At 45.1% G+C, this 22,255-nt stretch overlaps 1 protein-coding gene across 8 annotated transcripts in view; it reads left to right on the top strand.

Annotated features, from left to right (window-relative positions):
* Positions 1–22,255, top strand: part of OSBPL3 (oxysterol binding protein like 3) — a 404,452-nt gene that overhangs the window by 380,421 nt on the left and 1,776 nt on the right. For all 8 annotated transcript variants that reach the window (XM_063921703.1, XM_063921704.1, XM_063921708.1 and 5 more), the window contains 5 exons: positions 7,924–8,002; positions 9,057–9,201; positions 11,086–11,230; positions 15,046–15,172; positions 21,490–21,612. In XM_063921703.1, the coding sequence (XP_063777773.1) occupies positions 7,924–8,002; positions 9,057–9,201; positions 11,086–11,230; positions 15,046–15,172; positions 21,490–21,612 (619 nt within the window). The remainder of the gene's footprint in view (positions 1–7,923; positions 8,003–9,056; positions 9,202–11,085; positions 11,231–15,045; positions 15,173–21,489; positions 21,613–22,255) is intronic.

The raw sequence follows: 22,255 nt of genomic DNA, 5'->3' as shown, positions 1-22,255 counted from the left end.
TGCCTGCCCCTATGTCGCAGGGACCCTCGGGGTCTCAAAAGCGCCCACTATCCCAAATAGTAGACACTAATACCAACACGGATTCTGACTCCAGTGTCGACTACGATGATGCAAAGTTACAGCCAAATTTGGCTAAAAGTATTCAATATATGATTATTGCAATAAAGGATGTTTTGCATATTACAGAGGAACCCTGTCCCTGACACGAGGGTACACATGTATAAGGAAAAGAAACCTGAGGTAACCTTTACCCCTTCTCATGAGCTGAACGAGTTATTTGAAAAGGCTTGGGAATCTCCAGACAAGAAACGGCAGATTCCCAAAAGGATTCTTATGGCGTACCCTTTCCCGACTAAGGATAGGATACGGTGGGAATCCTCCCCGAGGGTAGACAAAGCGTTGAAACGCTTATCCAAAAAGGTAGCACTGCCATCCCAAGATACGGCTACCCTCAGGGATCCTGCTGATCGCAAGCAGGAGGCTACATTAAAGTCCATTTACACACACTCTGGTACCTTACTCAGACCGGCGATAGCGTCGGCTTGGGTTTGTAGCGCTGTAGCAGCATGGACAGATACCTTATTTGCGGAATTGGATACCCTGGATAAGGATACCATTTTATTAACGGTGGGTCATATTAAAGATGCTGCCTTATATATGAGGGATGCTCAAAGAGACATTGGCCTACTGGGTTCTAGAGTCAACGCTATGTCGATTTCTGCTAGACGAGTCCTATGGACCCGGCAATGGACAGGTGATGCCGACTCAAAGAGACATATGGAGGTTTTACCTTACAGGGGTGAGGAATTGTTTGGGGAAGGTCTCTCGGACCTGGTCTCCACTGCTACGGCAGGTAAATCAAATTGTTTGCCTTATATTCCCTCACAGCCTAAGAAAGCGCCACATTATCAAATGCAGTCCTTTCGGTCAAATAAAAACAAGAGAGCACGAGGATCGTCCTTTCTTGCCAGAGGTAAGGGCAGAGGGAAAAAGCTGCCATCCACAGCTGGTTCCCAGGAGCTGAAGTCCTCCCCGGCCTCTACAAAATCCACCGCATGACGCTGGGGCTCCGCTGAGGGAGTCCGCCCCAGTGGGGGCACGTCTTCGACTTTTCAGCCACATCTGGGTTCACTCACAGGTGGATCCCTGGGCAATAGAGATTGTTTCCCAGGGTTACAAGCTGGAATTCGAAGAGGTGCCTCCTCGCCGGTTTTTCAAATCGGCCTTACCAGCTTCTCCCCCAGAAAGGGAGATAGTCTTAAATGCAATTCAAAAATTGTGTCTTCAACAGGTGGTGATCAAAGTTCCCCTGCTTCAACAAGGGAGGGGGTATTACTCAACCCTATTTGTAGTCCCGAAACCGGACGGTTCGGTCAGACCCATTTTAAATTTAAAATCCTTGAACCTATACTTGAAAAGGTTCAAGTTCAAGATGGAATCGCTCAGAGCGGTCATCGCCAGCCTAGAAGGGGGGGATTTTATGGTGTCCATAGACATAAAGGATGCATACCTTCATGTTCCCATATATCCACCTCATCAGGCGTACCTGAGATTTGCGGTACAGGATTGTCATTAACACTTTCAGACGTTGCCGTTTAGGCTTTCCACGGCCCCGAGGATTTTCACCAAGGTAATGGCGGAAATGATGGTGCTCCTGCGCAAACAGGGGGTCAAAATTATCCCATACTTGGACGATCTAATAAAAGCGAGATCACGAGAGCAGTTGAACAGCGTGTCCCTTTCACTGGAGGTGTTGCAGCAACACGGCTGGATTCTCAATATCCCCAAGTCACAGTTAGTTCCTACGACCCGTTTGACCTTCTTAGGCATGATTCTGGATACGGACCAGAAAAGGGTTTATCTTCCGATAGAAAAGGCCCAGGAACTCATGACTCTGGTCGGGGAACTATTGAAGCCAAAACAGGTGTCGGTGCATCACTGCACTCGAGTCCTGGGAAAGATGGTGGCATCTTACGAGGCCATTCCTTTCGGCAGGTTCCATGCGAGGACCTTCCAATGGGACCTACTGGACAAGTGGTCCGGGTCACATCTACATATTCATCAGTTGATCACCCTGTCCCCCAGGGCCAGGGTATCTCTCCTGTGGTGGCTGCAGAGTGCTCACCTTCTGGAGGGTCGCATATTCGGCATTCAGGACTGGGTTCTGGTGACCACGGACGCGAGCCTCCGAGGTTGGGGAGCAGTCACACAGGGAAGAAACTTCCAAGGTCTTTGGTCAAGTCAAGAGACTTGTCTCCACATCAACGTCCTGGAACTGAGGGCCATATACAACGCCCTTCGTCAAGTGGAGACTTTGCTTCGCGACCTACCGCTTCTGATCCAGTCAGACAACATCACCGCAGTAGCTCATGTAAACCGCCAAGGTGGCACAAGGAGCAGAGTGGCTATGGCGGAAGCCACCAGGATTCTTTGCTGGGCGGAAAATCATGTAGGAGCACTGTCAGCAGTGTTCATTCCGGGAGTGGACAACTGGGAAGCAGACTTCCTCGGCAGACACGATCTACATCCAGGAGAGTGGGGACTTCATCAGGATGTCTTCGCACAGATTGCAAGTCAGTGGGGCCTGCCCCAGATAGACATGATGGCGTCCCGCTTAAACAAAAAACTACAGAAGTATTGCGCCAGGTCAAGAGACCCTCAGGCGGTGGCAGTGGACGCCCTAGTGACACCTTGGGTGTTCCAGTCGGTCTATGTGTTTCCTCCTCTTCCTCTCATCCCCAAGGTGTTGAGAATAATAAGAAAAAGAGGAGTACAGACAATTCTCATTGTTCCAGTTTAGCCACGAAGGGCCTGGTATCCGGATCTGCAGGAAATGCTCACGGAAGATCCGTGGCCTCTTCCTCTAAGACAGGACCTGCTGCAACAGGGGCCCTGTCTGTTCCAAGACTTACCGCGGCTGCGTTTGACGGCATGGCGGTTGAACGCCGGATCCTAGCGGAAAAGGGCATTCCGGATGAAGTCATTCCTACTCTGATAAAGGCTAGGAAGGACGTGACAGCTAAACATTATCACCGTATATGGCGAAAGTATGTTTCTTGGTGTGAGGCCAGGAATGCTTCTACGGAGGAATTCCATCTGGGACGTTTTCTTCACTTCCTACAAACTGGAGTGAATTTGGGCCTAAAATTAGGCTCCATTAAGGTTCAGATTTCGGCCCTATCCATTTTCTTTCAGAAGGCATTAGCTTCTCTCCCAGAAGTACAGACTTTTGTGAAGGGAGTGCTGCATATTCAGCCTCCTTTTGTATTTTTGGTGGCGCCTTGGGACCTTAACGTGGGGTGGAGTTTCCTTAAGTCGCACTGGTTTGAACCACTTAAAACCGTGGATTTAAAATATCTCACTTGGAAAGTGGTCATGTTGTTAGCCTTGGCTTTGGCTAGCGAGTGTCGGAATTGGCGGCTTTGTCTCATAAAAGCCCCTATCTGGTTTTCCATATGGATAGAGCGGAATTGCTGACCCATCCTCAATTCTTGCCTAAGGTGGTTTCATCTTTTCATATGAACCAACCTATTGTGGTGCCTGTGGCTACGCGAGACTTGGAGGATTCCGAGTCCCTTGATGTGGTCAGGGCTTTGAAAATTTACGTAGCCAGAACGGCTAGGGTCAGGAAAACAGAGGCACTGTTTGTCCTGTATGCTGCCAACAAGGTTGGCGCTCCTGCTTTCAAAGCAGACTATTGCTCGCTGGATCTGTAACACGATTCAGCAGGCTCACTCAACGGCTGGATTGCCGTTACCAAGATCGATTAAGGCCCATTCCACTAGGAAGGTGGGCTCTTCTTGGGCGGCTACCCGAGGGGTCTCGGCGTTGCAATTGTGCCGAGCTGCTACTTGGCCGGGATCAAACACCTTTGCAAAGTTCTGCAAGTTTGATACCCTGGCTGAGGAGGATCTCCTGTTTGCTTAGTCGGTGCTGCAGAGTCATCCGCACTCTCCCGCCCGTTTGGGAGCTTTGGTATAATCCCAATGGTCCTTACGGAGTACCCAGCATCCTCTAGGACGTAAGAGAAAATAAGATTTTAAACCTACCGGTAAATCTTTTTTCTCCTAGTCCGTAGAGGATGCTGGGCGCCCGTCCCAAGTGCGGACTACTTCTGCCAGACTTGTATATAGTTTTTGCTTACAAAAGGGTTATGTTACAGTTTTCATCAGTCTCGGTCTGATGCTGTGTTGTTTCATACTGTTAACTGGTTCGTGTATACCCTCGTTATACGGTGTGAATGGTGTGGGCTGGTATGAATCTTGCCCTTGGATTAACAAAATCCTTTCCTCGTACTGTCCGTCTCCTCTGGGCACAGTTTCTCCAACTGAGGTCTGGAGGAGGGGCATAGAGGGAGGAGCCAGTGCACACCCATACCCATACCTAAAGTTCTTTCTTAGTGCCCATGTCTCCTGCGGAGCCCGTCTATCCCCGTGGTCCTTACGGAGTCCCCAGCATCCTCTACGGACTAGGAGAAAAAGATTTACCGGTAGGTTTAAAATCTTATTTTCTGAAAAAGTAGTAGTACTAATGGGCACATGCAATGGTACAGTTATTGCAAAGTGTGTGCAGGTCTGCTCCAATAGTATATGTGGGGGATTCATACCAGGTGAGCATCCTATACCTACCTTACCACCCCTTTGCTTTGACTGTGAAATACAAATTCACTAATAGGCTTCAATTAAAATAAAAAATCGGCTGCAACACGTACACACACATTAAGTCGCCATCAGACTGAGGAAGCCCTCATCCGCATCAGCCAGTCACACTCTGTTTGCTATCACTGGCAGGTGTCACCAATTTGCCCCAGTGCACAGGAACCTGCTAATCATGCACTTTTACAGATGTACATGCGGCTCTATGCCAGTCTGCAGCTAGTCACAGTAACGTAGACACACCGCCCTCAGCTGACATTAGAATGCCCTCTCCCTCCCCCATCCTGCCTCTCCGGCCACTAGCCGTCGTGTCGGTAGCATGCAGATATGTAGAGCCGGGTGTAGGTACGCCTGGTTTTCTGTATATGTGCACAAGAAGTTGACGAGGTTTATGCTATGGAACCTTACATGCGCGCTCGCACCGCACTGGCCTTGGTGTCTCTAGGAGATTAGTATACAGTATGTATCCTACAACATCGTTTGCACTTTTTTTACATTTAGTTATATGATAGTCATAACCAATGGGTCACCAAGCCATTTAGGTTAGATTTTCCAGAATCTTCTCTTTGTAATGCTTTCCCATGGCCAAATACTGTAGCATTTACTATTGATTGTATTTTTACCAATAATAATCATTTCTTCTCAAGTAAATCAATGTAAACTAAATGATTTAAGGGAAAACTGATCAGTGGCTTGCTACGCTGATTGACTTAAGCCTTGTACTCAGAGTTAAAAGCAAATAAATGAGGAAACCCATGTATATTAATGTGACGTGACTCATCAGCTCCCTTACTGTATACTGCTCATTACTTTCATCAGTCTGCCTTAGCGGCACAGTTAGGAGGCTTTCCAAGGCATCCCTGCGGGGAAAGTGCAAAAATGACTCTTACATTCACACCCTCTCACCCCATGTTCCACTACGGAACTTACATTGGAAGTGCTACACACTCCAGAAATCAGATACCGGCTAGGAGAAGGCCACTTACTTATGCTAATTTACAGAATAGGGAGGCTTAGTATCTGCTCTGCAATATACTATCATAATTATAGCTTGGCTAGGGACCTCTAGTGGTGAAATCCTGTTCTTTGTATTGTCATTCTGAAATAAACCTTTACTTATTAGTTTACTAGCTGAATATCCATGCTTCGCTACAGAATTCAAAGAATAATGCCAATCTTTGTCAGGCCGCACCTCTGGGCTTCCCCGGATTGATGCTGTCAAAATGCTGGTGCTGAGGAGAATAATCCGCCTCCTTCTCTGCCCCGTCCTGCCTCTGATGCTGCCCTGCTCAGTGCTGTAAATGTTGGGACGACAGGCCGAGCTCCGCCCACTGTATGTTAAATATGTTAGATTTGCAGGCTGACTCTGTCAAATGGCCCTAGGTGTCCTTGCTTAGCTAAGAAACTAAAGTATGCCGCTGCCCGTGGCTGCCTCTGCCCCTTCCCGTGGCTGCCCCTGCCCGTGGGTGCCTCTGCCCCTGCCCGTGGGTGCCTCTGCCCCTGCCCGTGGCTACCTCTGCCCCTACCCGTGGCTGCCTCTGCGTAAATTGCTCCAGGCATTCCAGAGTTATGCTGAAAACTATTGATTTTTACATGTCACCCCCTTCCCACCCCCACCAATGGGGGTGCTAGGGGTGTCTTACCCCCACAGTGTTTGTTCCCAGATTGTAAGTCATATGTGTACCAAGTTTGGTGTGAATTGCTCCAGGCATTCCAGGGTTATGCTGGAACATACACACATACACATGTCCATTTCTATAGATAGATAGATAGATTTATTTACCTTATGACATTATAAATTGTACAACCATAATAATTTTGCTGAATGTTTGAATATATTATTATTATTAGAATTTTGTTTTAATATTGTGCATACATTATTATGCAGCGCTTTACAGGAAGTATTTAGTCATTCACATCAGTCGCTGCCCCAGTGGAGCTGAAGGCCCGTACACACTGGTACGGCCGATACGTCTGTGAACTCCGTCGTTCACAGACGTATCACGTCGGCCGCGCAGCACAGCCGACTGCCAATATATCTACCGATATATTGGCGCGTCGCTGTGTGTGTACGGGGCGGTCGGCCGACCGCCTGTACACATGCTGCGGCGGCCGGCGGTGATTGACAGCTGAACGGGGCAGGCGTGTGTACACGCCCGCCCAGTTCATGACGTCGGTCCCCGACGGATCGGGCAGTGTGTATGCACAGCACACTGCCCGATCCGTCCATAGATATATCTGCAGATCAATTGATTTGCAGATATATCTATTAGTGTGTACCCACCTTTACACTCTTTATTGTCTATCACATGGACATGCCTATACAGATGTGTCCTTATACTCTATTGCTTCAGTCTCGCCAAACCGCCCCTCTCGGCGCACTAGGTCCCAGCGACTTGGCAGCGCCAACCACCTTTCTCGCTCATCTAATAGAGAGGAAACAACAGACACCCAACCGACTTTACAAACATTTGAATTCCCCCCATAATGTGCATCTTATTCGCATAAGTAAAACAACTGGTTGTGACAAAACTGCATTGCTAGCTTACAGAGTTTGATGTGCGACATTTGTATATCTGTGTGAAACTAAATCTGTGTCCATGCTGTATATGAAGTGCTAGAGTGCAGCAGCCGCGGCTGTAGTACACTGTGAGTGGTGACGCAAAATGTAAAGAAAAATGCCGGTACACCACACCTCTCGGAGTAGCTCAGTGGCGCCATCTGTACACTAGGGACTGTTTCCTTTTTTTTTTTTTTTTTTTTTTTTTTTTTAACTGAAGCCAGTTTTTCTACAAGTATTTTTTTCTAGCATGGAAATTCCGGAGTGTCTGAAGAAAACCCACACACACAAGGAGAACAGACAAACTCCACACATATAATGCATAGGTCAGGAACTCATGACCTCTTGGATGGGGGAGGTGGGAGTGTTTGCAAGTAATACAACCATAGCTATAGGCTACGTCATTTTGCTCCGTGTTGTCCTCATTCTATCTCTTGTGCGTAAAAATCCAGTATAGTTTGTGTCCAGTATCCAGTAAAGCCAATTTTCCTACCTGTATATCTTGGTGTGTGGGAGGAAAACCACGCAGGCATGGGGAGAACATACAAACTTCACACACATTATGCCCTAGTTGGAAACAAACCAATGCTGTGACGTAGTGGTGCAGTGCTTGCAGTAAATCTATTTTGTATTATAATTAACACCACAATTCACAAGTTCTTTGCAGTGTAATGTAAAATAAATGTTTTGGCTATTTTTCTTTTTCAGATATTCGGTGGAAAAATAAATTTTGGGGCAAATCCATGGAAATAGTGCCAATTGGCACAACTCATTTGATTCTTCCAGGGTAATAAGTGCCATCATTTGACATTTGAACAGTAGAGAACAGTAAATTTGGGTGGCTTTCTTAATATGTTTGAAATACACATTCAGGGCTTCCATGATTATTCTTGGGGCTCCATGCATAAAAGATAGAACCCCCATAGCATAATAACTGCAGTTAGTTACCTCTTTAGGGGGCATATGCATCAAAGCCTGGAGAGATATAAAGTGTAGAGAGAGATAAAGTACAAACCAATTAGCTGCTGTCACTTTACAGGCTGTGTTTGAAAACTAACAGGAGCTGATTGGTTGGTACTTGATCCCTCTCCAAGCATTGATGCATATGCCCCCTAGAATATTTGTGTTTCCTTGCATACCTCTCTCATGAATTGGTCAGGAATTTGGTATCATTTACAGACCTTCACAATGTCAACAGTTGCATTGTCGACAGTGTAATGTTGGTCAGAGTATCCAGACACGGTACTAGCGTCGGTGATAGCCCTGTAAGCAGGCCGGCACTATAACTTCTAACATGACAGTGAAGCACTGTGACAAGTTATATTGCCGATCCGATTATAATACTTTTAATATTAGTACCAAGTCGGCGTACTCTGCTCAGCATTACACTGCTGACAATGTGCTCATCCACATTGTGAATTTAGGATACTTGACTACCTCCCATTGATCAGCAGGGTTATATAAAGTATTAAAAGAAGACACATTTTAAAAACCTGTCCTCAGTACTGGAGCAATTTTGTTGGCTTTAACTATATAGCATTCACCTGTAGTTTGTATTGCTTTGGTTGGGCTCCAGCTTGGCGCTTCATTTTTCTTCATAGGATTCGCTAGACTATTTTGAAAGAATAGCACGGAGTACTGAGGCCAGAACAAGTAAGAAAATGTGGCAGCTGGTTCACTGCTCTCCTCCTGGTACAGTGGTCGGACTGTAGGATAGTTCTGGTCATCCACTACTCCGCACTCTATGCTCCCAAAACCCACAATATGACAGCGCCTACAATAGGGAATCCGGATGAAACAAGTGATTTGGGGATTTTAACTTTTGGTTTTCTACTTGAAAGATTTGAGGACCATTATGAATGGAACAAGGTGACCTCCTGTATTCATAACATTTTGAGTGGCCAGAGGTGGATCGAGCATTATGGAGAGATCATAATCAAGAACACCACAAGTAACACTTGTCATTGCAAAGTCACGTTTGTAAAGGTAAAATTGTTTTGTGTTCATAATATGGTTTGATTAAATACATGTAGAGATGAGTAAAATGTTCAAATGTGTCCCACAAAGTACAGGTGTGTTCTCCTACATCCTTACTGCAGTCACGCCAAACAGCCATTGAAGTCGCGTCATGCCATGGCGGGATTGGTAGCACCAAGCGTCTTTTTTCTGGTCCTTTCCGTGAAAATAAGTCTTAGACACACAGTAATGTAATAGGAGGTACAAGCAGCTTCTGCTGATTAAAATGATATGCAGCGTGCCTATATTCTACGTGTAATTGCGGCTCTATCTGCATCCGAAATGCCACGTTACGGTGTTTTCCATGAAAACACTGTAGCATAGCATCTTGTATGCAAGTACAGTCGCAGTCACACAGAATATAGGCATGCTGCATATCATTTTAATCAGCAAACGCTGCCTGTGCGTCCTATTACATTACTGTGTGTCTAAAGCTCTGTGTCTAAACGCAAAAAAGTCACACTGCACTAACGCGACTTGCAGCGCACGGAGCAAAGATGTAAGAGGACATATCTGTATTCACCGCGCCCTGCATTGGGTCTGCGGTCTCTACCCTCTTCTATGCAGTGTGTCAGCCTATATGCCGTATGGATTGTAAACTCTCCCCTTTGTCTTCTCTATATAATTATTATAACTGCACATTAATTATAATGTATTATTATTATCATGTATTATTAATATTATTATTATTACCACCATGTCTGTATTATTATTCCATATATTCCACAGCGTTTTGCAGAGAATATTTGTCCATTCACATCAGTCCCTGCCCCAGTGGAGCTTACAGTCTATATTCCCTACCACATGTACACGCACACACATTCATGCTAGGGTTAATTTATGTTGGGAGCCAATTAACCTACTTGTATATTTTTTGATTGTGGAAAGTGCAAGAATATACAAACTTCACACAGTATGGGCCATGGTGGGAATCGAACTCCTGACCTCAGTGCTTGTGAGGCAGTAATGATAACCATTACACTGGCTGTGCTGCCCAAATGTTTCCATGTGAATTTACATACTGTCTGTGTTAGACCGTGTTTGTGTATCTTACGTTCCATTTAATCCCCTTATTAGATGCTACTATTATTATAATAATAATATCCCATCCCTTCCATACAGCAGGATGAATTGTCAGTTGTCATTCAAACACTATTTCAGAGGTTCCCGAATGCAGTCCTACTTAGGTTTAGGCTGTGGGTGGGAAAGGTTAGGGGCAGGCTGCGGGGAGAGGGGAAGGGGGGACGGGTGTTAGGGTATGTTTGGGAAAGGCTTGGGGCAGGCTTTCGGGCTGCGGGGACGGTTAGGGTTAGGCTGTGGGTGGGAAAGGTTAAGGTTAGGCTGTGGGTGGGAAGATGGATTTAGGGTTAGGCAGTACCGGGGATGGTTAGGCTTAGGTTGCGGGGGAGGGCTAGGTTCAGGGTGCGAGAAAGGCGGTAAGGGGGCCTAGGGAACAGGGTTACCTTACTTATTAGTAGCTGTCGGGATCTTAAGCTCCAGGATGCCACTTTTGGTATTTTGACAGCCGGCATCCCATGCACCGGGATTCGGTATCCAACCCGTGTGTAACGCCCTTATTTTCAGAGAACGCTATTATTGTGGGGTAGGGTAATTACCAGTGGAAAACCAATCTAGATAGGGAGCTAATCTGGATCATTCAAATGGCATCAGACTACTGAGCAGAACCCCGGAGTTACCTGCATTTTGTCGTGAATTAGCATATTAGTCTTTTGAACTTTGATTTGCGCGATAATCACTGTGTATGGCATGGAATGATTTTTTTATAGGATTTGCATTGTGCTAATTATTTTCACTGCTATAGTGAAATAAAACCAATGACATCTTCTTTTGTAGGCAAAGTATTGGAATCCAAATGTGCATGAGATTGAAGGGACAGTGATGGACAGCAATGGTAAAGTTGTGCATCGTCTGTTTGGAAAATGGCATGAGAGCCTGTTCTATAGGTCCCCTTCCTCACCAATCTGCACCTGGAGGACTAGTAAGTTCAGCACGGTGGTCTCTGTATAATGGGCGACATGTACACAGTAAGACTAAATTTGACAAATTGCAGATAGACATATCCTGTCTAGTTTCCCTTTTCCCTGATGGGACAAATAATGGAGCTGCAGAAATGACGGCTTTGTGGTACATGTAATCGTCCTGCCGCTGGAACCAGATTGCCGCTGTTTAACTATCATTAAATCACAGTTTCCCACTCTGCATTGCTTCTGTGCCCCTTCTGCATCTTCCTAGCAAATATATAAAGTTATGTGCGAAAAAAAAAACATTTAAAAACCTGAATCAGTGGATACTCTGTGGAACAGATTATTTTTATTTGTGGCATGCAGATGACAATGCATAAATGTCACACAGGCTGGATGTAATCACAAAGCCTCCAGTTTCTGTTTGACGACCCCCAGATCTAACCACCTCAACTCCCACTCAGAGATGTTTGCACGCAGGCAGCTTGCATCTCTCTGCAGATGTCACCTCTTATCAGTTCATTTAAAACCTCTAAAACTAAAGGGGGGATACACACGGAGAGATCCATGCTTAAATTCTAAGCGATCTGATTAGATTGCTTAGAAATTAAGCACGGATCTCTCCATGTGTAGGGTGCCGGTGACATCGTTGGCTCTAGATTTGACATGTATTTCACCGCTCGGTGAAATGAGCGCCCCCCCCTCGCTAAGCACACATCGCGCCGAGTGCTGGGCAGGGGGGGAGATGTGTGCTGAGCGGTCTGTGCTAGATCGCTCAGCACACAACTCCTCCGTGTGTAAGGGGCTTAAAGCGTGCACTTCTCTTCCTGGCCGTTTAACTACCTTAGAACTTTATATATATATATATATATATATATATATATATATATATAAAAAGATGGAGCCACACTCATCCGAGGCGGCTCCATCGCAAACCTGCACTCCCGGCGTGACTAGGCGATCCGTCGTCCGCCTAGTCACGCCGATAGTGCACAGAGACTCTCCCATTCAGAGCGCCTCTGTCCGGGCGCACGGACGAAGATGCTCTCCATTAAAGTGAATGGGGCGCGTCTCCATCGCGGGAGGGCACGCCTAGTCACAGACCGAGCCACATGGCTTCATCTGTATTTGTGTAGCAGTAGTAAAATTGATGCCCAAAGGTTATTATACTGTAACACCTGAAATTAATCACATCTTTAGCTAGTATTACACAATGATAAAGTATAGCATTTATTAGGATATGGAAGTGATCAGTAGGTTTCAATACAAAAAAAAATTATTTAAAAGTCATTAAAAGCAACATCAGTGTCCATATACATATGAATGCGCTTTGGTAAATTCGCCCCCTACCAACATGAAATGGGGGTCAGGATAGGCACAAGTGAACAAATATTTCTTTAACGATCTCCTAATAGAGTAGATTGGAGGTCACATCACAAAGGACAGATAACCCAACGTGTTTCGTCTCATTTCGATACTTCATCAGGGGTATATCTACAAAATACTAGTAGAGCATGCATGCCCAATCTAGTGAGATCGCTCATTTCACCGGTGGGTGAAATGAGCGGTCACACCGCCCCCCCCCCCCCCCCCCCTTCCCCTTGCTCATCATAAATCGCGCTGTGCTGAGCGAGGGGAGAGATGTGTGCCCAGCGGTCTGTGACAGGTCGCTCAGCACACATCTCCGGGACAAATCTCCCGTGTGTACCCCTCTTTAGAGATCATACTCTGGCCTGTACTCGCTCTCTACCTGCATGTCCTTGGGGCACCTAGACTCACGTCTTAAAGACATAGAAAATTGTCTCTCATTGATTAGCCCTGCATTCCAGATCGCATTCCAGATGATGCCCAACACCCAGAACAGCCAATCTCGTTAACAGAATTAGATGATTCGATCAAATCTACCCCTTTAAGGAAGCGCCCAGGTGCAGACGGACTCTTACTATAAAATGTTTCAAACCCACTTGTAACCCCTTCTAATACAGGCTTTCAATGAGGTTGATGATGCAAATAATTTTTCTGCACAAATGTTTCAGGTCCATGCATCCCAAGGCGGGTAAGGATCCAACCCTGTGCTCAAGCTATCGTTACTTAATGTAGATCTTAAATTATATGCAAAAGTATTGTCAAACCGTCTCAAGCCCTGGCTGTCCATTCTAATTCATAGTGATAAGGTGGGATTTGTGACGGGACGGGAAGAAGGACAACATAACGACAATGATTGACTTAATCCATAGGTTTATGTCCTCTGAGACGGTCTTGCTATCAACAGATACTGAGAAAGCCTTTGATAGAGCGGATGGTCAAGTTATAATAGGTGTGCTTCGTCAATTGGGTTTGGGCCCAGGGTGCCTGGCGAAGATTTTGGCTTTATAGCAACACCCTTGCATTAAGGTTAATGGGTTATTCTTAGCACCATTCCAAATCTTAAATGGGTCAAGGGATGTAGTTATGGACCACCGGTCACAATATCGACCCCTACATCCCACTAGCTTGAAATCCCGGCAGTCGGCATGCCGACTAACAGGGACTTTTCCCACTCGTGGATGTCCACGACACCCATAGAGTGGGAATAGACTCTATGGCAAGAGTAGGGGCGTCGTTGCACTGGCTCCCTGCCAGCATTCTGCTGTCGGGATGCTGGCCGCCATGATCCCGGCCAACGGTAACACAACCCCAACCCTAAACAAGGATGTCCACTCTTCCCACTTATCTTTATACAGTGCGTGGGGGACTTAGCAAGAGCAGTTCGTTGCAACCCGGATATTCGGGGGGTTACATTGGGTACAACAGGACACAAACAGGTGCTTTTTGCAGATGTATTAGCGATTATTTCTAACCCAGTGAAGTCATTACCTCAAGTTTTGCTCTGTTGGACACATGTATCTTTAAAGAAAGAATATCTACAAAATAAAAATCTGTGTACTCTGGCATTTTTATCAGATACTCATTGATCTGTTTTTTGAGCATTTTATATTTAGAAACCACAATGGCAATAAAATCCTTGCACTGCTGTAATAGCTCATACCCATGGGCATATCCTCATACAGGAATTGTATATCTGAGTGGTACAGGATTTATTGTTCTTGTCTTATTTCCCGCTGCTGAAGGAGTTTGTAGATTTTATGTCTAATTCTTACTACTGAGAATATATTTTCTTTACGGAGTAAAAGATTATAATATTGTTATACACATAAGTGAAATGTAGATGCGGGATTGTTTTTGTAGCATCATTCTGCTTACCTGGTTTCCCAATTCACTAAGATCATTATTACACCTTGGTAACTACAATGTGTGAGTGACCCTGTGACATATATTCATTAAAGTAGCTCTGCTCAAGCCTTTTTGTCTGGTCCCTCTAATGTCAGTGTGCCATTGGCCCGTGACCTATCCAATTGGTGATGTCCAGTAGAAATATATAGTATATCAGACAGTCATTAGGCCCATGAACAGATTCTGGGACCCTGATCTCTAAGCTGCACACCCACGCAGAGTGTTCTCCATGCACATACAGCTTCAGACCTGCGAGATGCTGGCGTCATCTAATAAACAGAAGTTTCAGGGAAGAGAGGCGAGTGGACACTTGGCCTTTTTAACAGGGATTGAGAGGAGGCTGGGCAGGGATTATGGCTGCACCACTGAGAGCTTTCAGCGGGACACCCTCCCTGATGATTATTATGCTCACTGCTGTATTGCTTGCACTAATGCTTCTATATGATATAGTATTTATATATATATATATATATTTATAGATTTTGGTTTCATCCATGTATGTGGGGACTTTTTATGTCCGGGTTTGTTTTACACATGTGTGGGTTCTATTTTCTAACAGATCCTATGCCCAAGGACTCTGAGCTGTACTATGGGTTTACAAGATATGCACTACAGCTGAATGAAATAGATCCAAAGACTAAACCGCTGCTACCGTGTACGGACACTAGATTCAGACCAGACCAAAGGTAACAGAGTAACTTTCTATTGGTTTTGATATTTGACAAATAAAAAGATTTAGTCACCCTGGGCACAGTTTTGTAGTCATTGTTTACCCACCATATTCTGTATGTATGTATATATAGTGTATACACAGAGAAAGTTGGACATAAATTAATAATAATTACTGATTGTGCCCTAGCGTAAAATGCTCTGTCCTGTTCAATGCGCTTTAAAATTGGGAACAGATAGTCGTAGAAGCAGGCTGGGTGTTAAAGTAGTAAGAGGACCTTATGTTCTACAGAAAAATATGATCTTGATACAACAGGTTAGAATGAGAATAAATGTAAGTTGTGCATGAGATTTGTAGCAGTTCTTACATTGTTCTGTGAGGCAGACATGTATATTCTGGAGAGGTTTAGTACACTGTTCTGTGAGGCAGATGTGTATTCTGTAGAGGTATCTTTCAGTATTCTGTGAGTCAGATGTGTATTCTGGAGAGGATGAGGCCCTTGTGCAGACTATCTGGGCACCCTACTCTCTAGCCGGCTGCGCTGTAGACCATGGTAACTAGTGTCACTAGGGGGGGACCCCAGGGCTGTCTCAGAGTCTAGGGCGCATGCACAGGTATCGGAAATGTCGCGGCCATGGCCATTTTCCCAGTGATTTTCTTACTGCGCATGTGCGAAATGCTGGGAAATTGGCTGCCGCGCCATTTTCTTGATTTCTGCGGCACTGCTGCTACTTATGCGGGACTCCGGAGCGTAGGTACCGAAAAAAATGGTGTGCGTTGTGGGCCCCCTGGGTGCGCACAGATCCCACACACTACACTCATTATAAATATGCCAGTACTGTAGGGGTTTCTTACAGGGTTCTGTGTGTCAGACACGTATATTCTGAGCTGTATAATACAGCGTTCTGTGCGTCAGACATGTATATTCTGGAGAGGTATAATACAGAATTCTGTGTGTCAGCCATGCATATTCTGGAGAGGTTTCATAACAAGCACCCTCACAGTGAGTTTAGATCCTGATGGTGCATTCTGCACGAGACGCACTACAATGCCCAGCAAACTCTGTACCCCCCAGACTGCCACTGTATTTACTACTGTTTAACCCCTGCATCATCAGGTAGATGGTCTGGTGGGTTACTGCAGCTGCCCCTGAAGGGTCGACCTTTAGTGATTTTGGGGCGCCTCCAGCCCACAAACGTTCTGGTGCCCCTGGTGAGACACAGGATAGAGTAGAGGAAGAAAGCTGAATTGATATGAGAATTAAATAACCGAATGCAGCAGAAAGGTGGAGGAGAAGTACAAGCAAGTAGTGGCCTTTAGACTTAGCAGCGATCATATCACTGACTACCGGTGTCTCTGTGGAAGGTCAGGAATTACAGTCTCACTTAGGGGTCCGTATAATGCGTCAGTAATAGAGGAGCCTATGTAATGTGCCAGCTCCAGAGGAGTCTGTATAATGTGCCAGCTCCAGAGGAGTCTGTATAATGTGCCAGTTCTAGAGGAGTCTGTATAATGTGCCAGTTCTAGAGGAGTCTGTGTAATGTGCCAGCTCTAGAGGAGTCTGTATAATGTGCCAGTTCTAGAGGAGTCTGTATAATGTGCCAGTTCTAGAGGAGTCTGTATAATGTGCCAGTTCTAGAGGAGTCTGTGTAATGTGCCAGCTCTAGAGGAGTCTGTATAATGTGCCAGTTCTAGAGGAGTCTGTATAATGTGCCAGTTCTAGAGGAGTCTGTATAATGTGCCAGTTCTAGAGGAGTCTGTGTAATGTGCCAGCTCTAGAGGAGTCTGTGTAATGTGCCGGCTGTAGAGGAGTCTGTATAATGAATGTGCCAGCTATAGAGGAGTCTGTATAATGAATGTGCCAGCTATAGAGGAGTCTGTATAATGAATGTGCCAGCTATAGAGGAGTCTGTATAATGAATGTGCCAGCTATAGAGGAGTCTGTATAATGTGCCGGCTATAGAGGAGTCTGTATAATGAATGTGCCGGCTATAGAGGAGTCTGTGTAATGTGCCGGCTGTAGAGGAGTCTGTATAATGAATGTGCCGGCTATAGAGGAGTCTGTATAATGTGCCAGTTCTAGAGGAGTCTGTGTAATGTGCCAGCTCTAGAGGAGTCTGTATAATGTGCCAGTTCTAGAGGAGTCTGTATAATGTGCCAGTTCTAGAGGAGTCTGTATAATGTGCCAGTTCTAGAGGAGTCTGTGTAATGTGCCAGCTCTAGAGGAGTCTGTGTAATGTGCCGGCTGTAGAGGAGTCTGTGTAATGTGCCGGCTGTAGAGGAGTCTGTATAATGAATGTGCCAGCTATAGAGGAGTCTGTATAATGAATGTGCCAGCTATAGAGGAATCTGTATAATGAATGTGCCAGCTGTAGAGGAGTCTGTATAATGAATGTGCCAGCTATAGAGGAGTCTGTATAATGAATGTGCCAGCTATAGAGGAGTCTGTATAATGTACCAGCTATAGAGGAGTCTGTATAATGTGCCGGCTATAGAGGAGTCTGTATAATGTGCCGGCTATAGAGGAGTCTGTATAATGAATGTGCCGGCTATAGAGGAGTCTGTATAATGTGCCGGCTATAGAGGAGTCTGTGTAATGAATGTGACGGCTATAGAGGAGTCTGTGTAATGTGCCGGATATAGAGGAGTCTGTATAATGAATGTGCCGGCTATAGAGGAGTCTGTATAATGAATGTGCCGGCTATAGAGGAGTCTGTATTATGAATGTGCCAGCTATAGAAGAGTCTGTGTAATGTGCCGGCTATAGAGGAGTCTGTATAATGAATGTGCCAGCTATAGAGGAGTCTGTGTAATGTGCCGGCTATAGAAGAGTCTGTGTAATGTGCCGGCTATAGAGGAGTCTGTATAATGAATGTGCCGGCTATAGAGGAGTCTGTATAATGAATGTGCCAGCTATAGAGGAGTCTGTATAATGAATGTGCCAGCTATAGAGGAGTCTGTATTATGAATGTGCCAGCTATAGAAGAGTCTGTGTAATGTGCCGGCTATAGAGGAGTCTGTATAATGAATGTGCCAGCTATAGAGGAGTCTGTGTAATGTGCCGGCTATAGAAGAGTCTGTGTAATGTGCCGGCTATAGAGGAGTCTGTATAATGAATGTGCCGGCTATAGAGGAGTCTGTATAATGAATGTGCCAGCTATAGAGGAGTCTGTATAATGAATGTGCCAGCTATAGAGGAGTCTGTATAATGAATGTGCCAGCTATAGAGGAGTCTGTGTAATTTGCCGGCTATAGAAGAGTCTGTGTAATGTGCCGGCTATAGAGGAGTCTGTATAATGAATGTGCCAGCTATAGAGGAGTCTGTGTAATGTGCCGGCTATAGAGGAGTCTGTATAATGAATGTGCCGGCTATAGAGGAGTCTGTATAATGAATGTGCCAGCTATAGAGGAGTCTGTATAATGAATGTGCCGGCTATAGAGGAGTCTGTATAATGAATGTGCCGGCTATAGAGGAGTCTGTAAAATGAATGTGCCAGCTATAGAGGAGTCTGTGTAATGTGTTGGCTATAGAGGAGTCTGTATAATGAATGTGCCGGCTATAGAGGAGTCTGTATAATGAATGTGCCAGCTATAGAGGAGTCTGTATAATGAATGTGCCAGCTATAGAGGAGTCTGTATTATGAATGTGCCAGCTATAGAGGAGTCTGTGTAATGTGCCGGCTATAGAGGAGTCTGTATAATGTGCCGGCTATAGAGGAGTCTGTATAATGTGCCGGCTATAGAGGAGTCTGTATAATGAATGTGCCGGCTATAGAGGAGTCTGTATAATGTGCCGGCTATAGAGGAGTCTGTGTAATGAATGTGACGGCTATAGAGGAGTCTGTGTAATGTGCCGGATATAGAGGAGTCTGTATAATGAATGTGCCGGCTATAGAGGAGTCTGTATAATGAATGTGCCGGCTATAGAGGAGTCTGTATTATGAATGTGCCAGCTATAGAAGAGTCTGTGTAATGTGCCGGCTATAGAGGAGTCTGTATAATGAATGTGCCAGCTATAGAGGAGTCTGTGTAATGTGCCGGCTATAGAAGAGTCTGTGTAATGTGCCGGCTATAGAGGAGTCTGTATAATGAATGTGCCGGCTATAGAGGAGTCTGTATAATGAATGTGCCAGCTATAGAGGAGTCTGTATAATGAATGTGCCAGCTATAGAGGAGTCTGTATTATGAATGTGCCAGCTATAGAAGAGTCTGTGTAATGTGCCGGCTATAGAGGAGTCTGTATAATGAATGTGCCAGCTATAGAGGAGTCTGTGTAATGTGCCGGCTATAGAAGAGTCTGTGTAATGTGCCGGCTATAGAGGAGTCTGTATAATGAATGTGCCGGCTATAGAGGAGTCTGTATAATGAATGTGCCAGCTATAGAGGAGTCTGTATAATGAATGTGCCAGCTATAGAGGAGTCTGTATAATGAATGTGCCAGCTATAGAGGAGTCTGTGTAATTTGCCGGCTATAGAAGAGTCTGTGTAATGTGCCGGCTATAGAGGAGTCTGTATAATGAATGTGCCAGCTATAGAGGAGTCTGTGTAATGTGCCGGCTATAGAGGAGTCTGTATAATGAATGTGCCGGCTATAGAGGAGTCTGTATAATGAATGTGCCAGCTATAGAGGAGTCTGTATAATGAATGTGCCGGCTATAGAGGAGTCTGTATAATGAATGTGCCGGCTATAGAGGAGTCTGTAAAATGAATGTGCCAGCTATAGAGGAGTCTGTGTAATGTGTTGGCTATAGAGGAGTCTGTATAATGAATGTGCCGGCTATAGAGGAGTCTGTATAATGAATGTGCCAGCTATAGAGGAGTCTGTATAATGAATGTGCCAGCTATAGAGGAGTCTGTATTATGAATGTGCCAGCTATAGAGGAGTCTGTGTAATGTGCCGGCTATAGAGGAGTCTGTATAATGAATGTGCCAGCTATAGAGGAGTCTGTGTAATGTGCCAGCTATAGAAGAGTCTGTGTAATGTGCCGGCTATAGAAGAGTCTGTGTAATGTGCCGGCTATAGAGGAGTCTGTATAATGAATGTGCCGGCTATAGAGGAGTCTGTATAATGAATGTGCCAGCTATAGAGGAGTCTGTATAATGAATGTGCCGGCTATAGAGGAGTCTGTATAATGAATGTGCCGGCTATAGAGGAGTCTGTATAATGAATGTGCCGGCTATAGAGGAGTCTGTGTAATGTGCCGGCTATAGAGGAGTCTATATAATGAATGTGCCGGCTATAGAGGAGTCTGTATAATGAATGTGCCAGCTATAGAGGAGTCTGTATTATGTGCCAGCTGTAGAAGAGTCTGTGTAATGTGCCGACTGTAGAGGAGTCTGTATAATGAATGTGCCGGCTATAGAGGAGTCTGTGTAATGAATGTGCCGGCTATAGAGGAGTCTGTGTAATGTGCCAGCTATAGAGGAGTCTGTATAATGAATGTGCCAGCTATAGAGGAGTCTGTGTAATGTGCCGGCTGTAGAAGAGTCTGTGTAATGTGCCGGCTATAGAGGAGTCTGTATAATGAATGTGCCGGCTATAGAGGAGTCTGTGTAATGTGCCAGCTATAGAGGAGTCTGTATTATGTGCCAGCTATAGAAGAGTCTGTGTAATGTGCCAGCTGTAGAGGAGTCTTTGTAATGTGCCAGTTATAGCGGAGTCTGTAATGTGGCAGCAATATTTGGAAGATGTATTCTATATGGAACACCCACACATTTCGATCTGGGTGTCGGTATAACCACTGAACCAGACTATCAGTGAGCAATGTGTCCAATCATATAGCTGGCCACATTCTATTTGTCCAACAAACTGCATTTCTGGGTCAAATGATGGACCACACGTGGTGATGGGTCTTCATGGAAACTGACTTTCTTCAATAAGGAAGTCAAATGCATTCCTGTATAGAGGCTGATTTCGCCCAAGCACTGTACTGTACAGGTTGCTGCATCGCGTGTCTCAGAGTCAGACATGCAGTGGTGGAGCTCGGTCGGAATGTTCCTACCTCCAGGCACCGTGGGCAAACGTCTGCCACTGGGAAAAGTTTAGCGTTTTCGTCATGAAGCAAATTTCAGCCATTGAATTTGGTGGGACTAACTATGTGTAGTATGAATATAAATGTACTTCCTATTTTATTGTTATTTAATAGCAATTTGCAGACCAAAAATAAGGCATTTAATAATTTCTGTACATTAAAAAATCATTTCATGTCATGGGTTAATTTTAAGTAGGGCAGTCTGAGCTGTATCCTCTCACAGACACACGTATGTGGAATTCTCTTTGGTATATTCCTCTCTGGCTAATGGCATACTGTATGTGGTTTTGTCTTGTCAAAGATTTCTTGAAGAAGGAAATGTGGATGGAGCTACAGCACAGAAAGAGCGCATCGAGCAGCTCCAGCGGGAGAGGAGGAGGGTTCTGGAGGAGAATAATCTCGATCACCAGGCTCGGTTCTTCAGGTGCAGATTTCCCATGTGCTGTGTACAGTTGTCCTACTTTTCACATATCTGTCCGAGTAATGAAATCAACACTTCTACTACACAAAGTGAATTTTTCCTAAACGAATGCAATGACGACCATCCTGGGTGGAGTGGAGCATTGGGTTTTTTGTAGCATAAGCTAGCATGATTTACTTACAACCGTTTTACTGATGCAAAATCTTTTAATCTGCAGTTCCATCTTTTTTTTTACACATTAATCCCTGTAACAAGTTATAAGAAGAATCTTGATATTTATCCGTTCTCCTTGGTATATTTCTTCAGACTGCTATTAATGATAGCGAATGCTTCACATTTTTTACAGCATTGTGGGGCTATCAATGTCACTTAATGCACGTGATGTAGTAAGAAGGGAGACATTGGAATGCTTCTCTGAGCCACTATGATCTCTAGCAACCTCTCTGCTAACACTTGTCATAGGGAATGCTGTGAGCCTGTGTCTGTGTAGCAGACTGACTTTGCCTGGGTCAGGCAGCCCCATGATTTGTGTCTGCTTTGTGCAGTGTGGCACCTCACCCCCTGCCATCACATGACATGCTGACCGTTGTGATTCTGACATGTATAGTTAAGAAAAATGCTTGAACAGTACTGAAAGAAGCTATTG

Source organism: Pseudophryne corroboree, chromosome 5 (genome assembly GCF_028390025.1).
Source record: "Pseudophryne corroboree isolate aPseCor3 chromosome 5, aPseCor3.hap2, whole genome shotgun sequence".
NCBI lineage: Eukaryota > Metazoa > Chordata > Amphibia > Anura > Myobatrachidae > Pseudophryne > Pseudophryne corroboree.
This window is presented reverse-complemented; position numbering and strand designations above follow the sequence as displayed.